The sequence below is a fragment of the Ursus arctos genome, unplaced genomic scaffold, assembly GCF_023065955.2.
Source record: "Ursus arctos isolate Adak ecotype North America unplaced genomic scaffold, UrsArc2.0 scaffold_18, whole genome shotgun sequence".
Lineage (NCBI taxonomy): Eukaryota > Metazoa > Chordata > Mammalia > Carnivora > Ursidae > Ursus > Ursus arctos.
The window spans coordinates 34,950,639-34,956,638 of record NW_026622852.1 but is presented as its reverse complement, the minus strand read 5'-3'; the positions used below and the strand labels follow the sequence as shown (position 1 = coordinate 34,956,638).

The window sequence follows — 6,000 nt, the reverse complement described above, 5'->3', positions numbered from 1 at the left end:
ACGTGGTTATGAGTAGTTCCGCCAGATCACACTGTTTCATTGACTAGTGGGTACCACCCCTCCCAGCTAAGATTGAGCTAATGCTCCATAGCGAGGAAGACAAATTACAAATTCATTAATTCATTAAAGTCTGGTATTACATTCCTATTGTCTACTCTAGATCTTTTGTTTAAACTAAGCTCTCTGTTAAATGAGTCATTAAATGGTAATGTTTGGATTTTCATAATTATATTTGAATTTTACAGGTCTTAAATCAGCAGGAACTCAGGCTGAATTAAAAGTGTTAATGCCTGACATGTGCAACTAGGGGTTAAATAACCTATTTTAGCTACCTGTCTTTCATAAGAAAACTATGAACTCTAATTCTTAAATTATCAAGTCTTTTCCTCTCACAGATATAATCCACCATTTGGCTTTAGAGATAACATAGATATAAATGGCTCAATGCAGGTAACACTTCATATTTCCACAGGGATAAAAGATGCAGAGCTCTTCCACATGTATCTGCTGTGTTCCTGTAATCCTCACGTGTCAGGAGGGTCTTTTTCCCTCAAGTTTCCACAAGTCTCCAGGTTGGTTTCTGTAAGGGCTCTCTTCACATTTATCAACCTTATTTTGTTCACCCCCGATCACATATACCTCATTTATCAAAACAAACTGTAAAGTATGTTCTGAGGGAAGCATTTTCTACTCATCCATCTGAGATCTGTTATGGGAAAACTCCTTCCTTGTCATTGAAATCATACTGAGTAAAACAGTGATTTCCAAACCTGTTTTTAATCTATGCTTCCCCCCCCCCAAACAACATCTTATGCAGATCCTGGATACATAAAACAGAGGCAGGCTGCCTGAAGCTCTGGGGTGGCGGACTCCAAAGCCATCTTCCTCATGGCCCCTGGCTGGCTCCCTGCAGCTGTCCCTGAGCCCCCTCCTGTGAAGCTTAAATGCATGCCTCACAAATTATTCATCCCGTTGACATTGGAACATGCAAAAGGCTGCTGACAGCCAGTAGCTTCTGAGCGAGTGCTCCCTGGGTGATGACAGCCAGAGCCCCACTATGCAATGCTGTGGCTTGGGTCAAGTGAAGGAACCTGGTAGTCACCGAGTAGAGTCTTGTCCGGCAGGTGGGATCCTTGGGGGAAGAGTCCCAGAATGTTTCCCTGAGAAGCCACTCCTGTTTGCTGCAGGGTTTGCTCCCCCAAGACCTTGACCAAGAAGTTGATGTACCTCATTGCCAGGCGAAGCGTCTCATTTTTACTCAGCTTTTTGTCTGGAGGGTGAGTGGGGATGAGCTTCCTCAGCTTGGCAAAGGCACTGTTGACGTTCTGCTGCCTCCACCGCTCCCTGGTATTTGTGAAGATCTTCCTGGTCATGTTTGAGCTCCTGAGACAGGAAAGAGAAAGGGCCCTAAGGGCCAATACCTTGTAAGAGATGGTGGGTAGCGCATGTCCTGCCATGAATTTGAGATGCAGGTTTTAGGAAACTCCATGTCCTCATTTTTAGGTTTTTTTGAGTCTTCATTTTTCTCTTTTACAAGATTTTATTTATTTATTTGAGAGAGAGAGCGTGAGCACAAGAAGGGGGAGGGTCAGAGGGAGAAGCAGACTCCCTGCTGAGTAGGGAGCCCAATGCGGGGCTCAATCCCAGGACCCTGGGATCATGATCTGAGCCAAAGGCAGACGCTTAACTGACTGAGCCACCCAGGCGCCCCTGAGTCTTCCTTTTGATAAGAGAAGAAAGGACAGGGTAAGAACAATACCCTTCAGCCTTTTCCTCCCTAGCTATTTCCAAGTGCCCGTTGCAAGCTTTTTTTATTCCAGTATCTCCACTACTTCTTTTACCAGCAACTCTTCCTAATTGTTCAGAATCAGGCATGGTATAGGATTTAGTACTTGTGCAGATAAAATATATATTTAGCCAATAGGGAATTAAATATGGATTCTCAAAAAATAAAAACTGTAATCGTAGGTTTCACTAGTAAGATTCATCAGGGGGAATGAAGACGATAGCACAGCTCCCCTCTTAGCTGGCAGCCCTCACCTGGAGGGTTGGGTCTCACCATGTAAGACATAAAATAGCCGACCTGGACCACATTTACAGGAGGATGAACAGAGTGATGAAGAGTCTTGAAACTCTGTTGTATGAAAAACAGAAGTGGGGATATTTGGCACGACAAGAAGAAAAGACAAGGGGGAGGTGGGGGTGGCGATTTGCCATGGATGTTACAGAAGATATGCAGGCCTCCACAAGCCTGCACTTAGGTGACCTTTCCAACCCCAGGAGAGCTGATTATCACCATCTCCTGCCAAATCTTCCTTTGCCATTTTTAACTCTTAGAGGCATGGGCCCCTTCTGCCAGGCAGCTTGGACTAACATGCATTAATGGGAACATAGATGATACATCAGTGAACAAAGCTCTCTGTGATCTCAGCGCGTGGCAGACGTTGAGAACCACTGCTCTACTCTGGAAATAGGAACCCCTCATCCCTATGGAAACTGTGATAAGGAAGCAGTAGACTCACCAGATCCCTGCAATCCTGGAGGCAGGTACAGCAGGAGGCCAGCCTAGGGGAAAAGCCACCTTCTCCCTCAGAGGGTGTGTGTTCTGGTCACGGCACCAAACACCAACCAGCTGCGAGGTGCTGCCTAAGTCACTTCACCAACCTGAGCCTCAGTTCCTCAGCTATACAATGGGCGTAATTATACCATCCTTTCCTCACAGTTTGTTGTAAGGATTAAATGGAATACTGCATGTGAAAGCATTCTGTGAACTATAAACCAAGGAACATAAGAGCAAACAGCACCTTTGCTTTGAGCCAGCCATTGTTTCTCATGCATTAACTCACGCTACGTACATATGCATATGTTGGTTGTAGCGACAGTATTGTAGACGCTGCTGGGACTGGCAGAGGCTGCTGGCATATTCCGGAAGTCATTTCACCACACTGTGTGCTGGTATCTCTGCCCTTCGGTAGGAACCAAATGACGATCTCAGTTAATTAGAACAAGCCATGCTGTTACCTTCAAGCCCTGACTCTTCAGGGATCAGTCTCCAATGGAAGCATCTGCATGGTGAGTAAGGACACAGACTTTGGAGCCAGAACCCTGGTTTGGCTTTTGGTTCTGCTCCTCAGCGGTGTGACCCTGAGCAATCTACTTCAACTCTCTGTGTACCAAATGCCTCATAAGTAAAGGAGGATTCAGGGTATTACTTGTAAGGACACGTAAAATGATCCACGTAAACCACTTTAGCAAAGTGCTTGGCACACAGTAAGTGGTCAATAAATATTAAATAATTACAATTATTATCTCTACAAATAAAACAGGGAAAAGTAAATGTTCATTCCAACTTAGCATTTTTTTCCCCTAATGAAGCAGCTACAGTGCAGTAGAAAGGTCTGAGCTTGTTTTGTGTTTTTGTTTGCTCTGCTCTATATGTCATTTATGTGTGTGTGGATACACAGCAAACCATCTGGAAGGATTCAGGCCAAACTGTTGATAGTGGTTCCTTGGGGAAGGACAGGCGGGATGGGGGAAGATAGAAAAAGGAGACGGGTACATTTTATTTGATATAGTGGGGTAATATTTTACATTTTCGTAACAAGAAAGGATTCATATATTATTTGCTTCATAATAGACAAAAACTAAGAACGTTTATGGGTCTTAATGTGGAAGGACCTGGCTGTAAATCTCAGCTCCCAATTTCTTAGTTATATGATTCTGAAAAAATCAGTTAATTTCTTTAAGCCTCTATTTCTTCTCTGGAAAATGGAAATAAAGCCAACATCTGAGTCCTTGTGAGGATTAAATAATACATTCTGTAAAGTATTTAAATACATAAGTGAGACACTATGTGCCTGCTACATAGGTGCTTAATAAATACAAGGATTCTCTTCCCTATACAGATGGGAAGGGTCATTACTTCAAAGAATAGCATTTTTCAATCATCTGTATGGCTCCAGGACATTTGCCCATCCCCATTCTTGTTGCCTTTCCTGCTTCTGTCTGGGTTGGAGACAGACGGCTGTGCTGAGAACCCAGTGGTAAGGGGAAGGCATGGCCGCCCAAGCTCACTGGCTGGCTTCAGGCTCCCTCCATCAGCCACTTGGGTCTCTGCAGAGATACTCTTAGTAGGACCCATGATCCAATTACCATCATGTGCACTCCAAGCTTACATAACAACACTTACTGACCATATGTGTCAGACACTGTGCTGGGCAGCTGGATCCTGAGGAAACCATGCCTTGCGAATGGAGAGAGAAGCCCAGAGGCTGTAGGAGCAGAGAAGCAGCACCCAACCCAGGATTCTAGGGGCCTTCAAGGCATTCCATGTATCCTTCCAAACTGAAGGGGGTGGACTAGGTGATCCCAAGGGCCTCTTCCTGCTCTAAAATGCCACAGTCCCTGCCTATTGCCTTTGATCTCGCTTAACTCATTTCTAAATAACCTAGTGTTTCATCTACAATGAAAAATTTGAGTGTCCTCAGAACTGTAACCAACTACAACTAACATAGGGCAGTTTGAACCTAAATCAAGGGATTTTAAGATAGAAAGAAAACTATCCAGTTTTGCTTACACTAAGGCTGGCTGCTTTGCAGCCAGGACTGTGAGAGCAAACCTACTTTCAAGCTTCTCTTGTCAAAAGAGGGTTTAGCTCACTCACTAAGTCAACTCTAGTCCCTGGGGGGGGGGGGCATCTTTTTCAAGCTGGAAGAAAAAGATTAAGCAGGATAAACTAACTGGTGTTCTCTTCTAAGAGGGCTCAATCCTATTGTGTTAGAAGCAGACAGAGGAAATAAGGAGAGGAAAAGATAGGCTTCAGAAATGTAGCCTGCCATCCTAGAAGGAGCTTAATAATGCCTTGTTGATTTATCCTCAAGGGTGTTACTCTCCTCCACAGGGGGAAATAGAAATCAGTTCTTTAACAAGCTGGGAAAATTCAAAGTAGCGGTCACTGGGAAATTACTAACATACTCATTAAATCAAAGGAAAATTGCACTTAGTGCTTTTCCAGTTGTAAGGACTGATTACTGCTAAGCTTGATTTCAGAATAATTTAAGAGCTTAAAAAATACACCAGATGCCACAGAATCAGAAAACATCTGATAAATGTCAAAACAGAGGTAAAACATGTTGTCCCGGGTCACACGGGGAGTCAGTGGCGCAGCCAGTGTCCCACGCCTCTGTACTGATGCATCCTTGTCACCACTGACTCCTGGTGGGTCAGGGCACATAACCTTTTTGCACCATGGATTCTTCTGGCGGTCTGGGGAAGCCGAGGGAAGGACTCTATCCCAGAACAATGATTTGAAATAGAGTAAAAAGCCTTTGGTTCCCTCCTCAAAATAATTATTTTAAATGCATGAACTGAAATACATAAGACACATAAAAATCACCAATTATAATTAATAATTATTAAAATAATTTTAAAATGAAATATAGTAATAATGTGCTTTGCTTTTAACATATTAAATTATTTATTACCATAATTTCTACACAGTGATGTGTAATCAAAATATCTGCAACAGCCGTGAGATGAAGGTATTTATGACTTTTGTTGGTGATTTCACCACCAGTACTACTTTTCATTACCCACATTTGCAAATGAAGTTTACTGGAAATAAAGATGTAATGTTATTCTCATCCAAATATATAGAACCCTTGATTTCGAGTTACATGCTTCTGGTTGGGTGGGTGTCACAGACCTGGGGTTAGGAATGCCGAGGCAGGAGGAATGTGATCGTAAATATAATAGGAATATAGGTGTGCACAAACCTCTATTATACCACTGAAGGTAACAAGTTACCAGGGAGAAGAACGACAATTATGCCCCTACAGAAAGTGACCAATGTCCCCACTAGGGATTGCTGCTTTTTTGTGACAGTGGTTTCTGGACACAGAGCCTGGGACAACAAGAAAGGGTACAGCACAGGCTCACGGCTAACATTCCTGTGGGGGCCTGTCCCTAGCATTCAGACTCATATGGCTCTTTGTTCATAAG

The 6,000-nt window shown here is 43.4% G+C and overlaps 1 protein-coding gene across 9 annotated transcripts in view; it reads right to left on the bottom strand.

Moving 5' to 3' along the window:
• Window positions 1-217: 217 nt before the first annotated feature.
• The window catches only part of FKTN (fukutin), an 86,742-nt gene continuing 80,959 nt past the window's right edge, over window positions 218-6,000 (bottom strand). For 8 of the 9 annotated variants that reach the window (XM_026506072.4, XM_044386758.3, XM_026506071.4 and 5 more), the window contains one exon: window positions 218-1,407. In XM_026506072.4, coding sequence (XP_026361857.2) covers window positions 1,056-1,407 — 352 coding nt within the window. In that variant the 3' untranslated portion in view covers window positions 218-1,055. Of the gene's footprint in view, window positions 1,408-2,855; window positions 2,965-6,000 lie in introns of those variants that run through there. The other variant, XM_044386762.3, reaches the window with a different exon arrangement.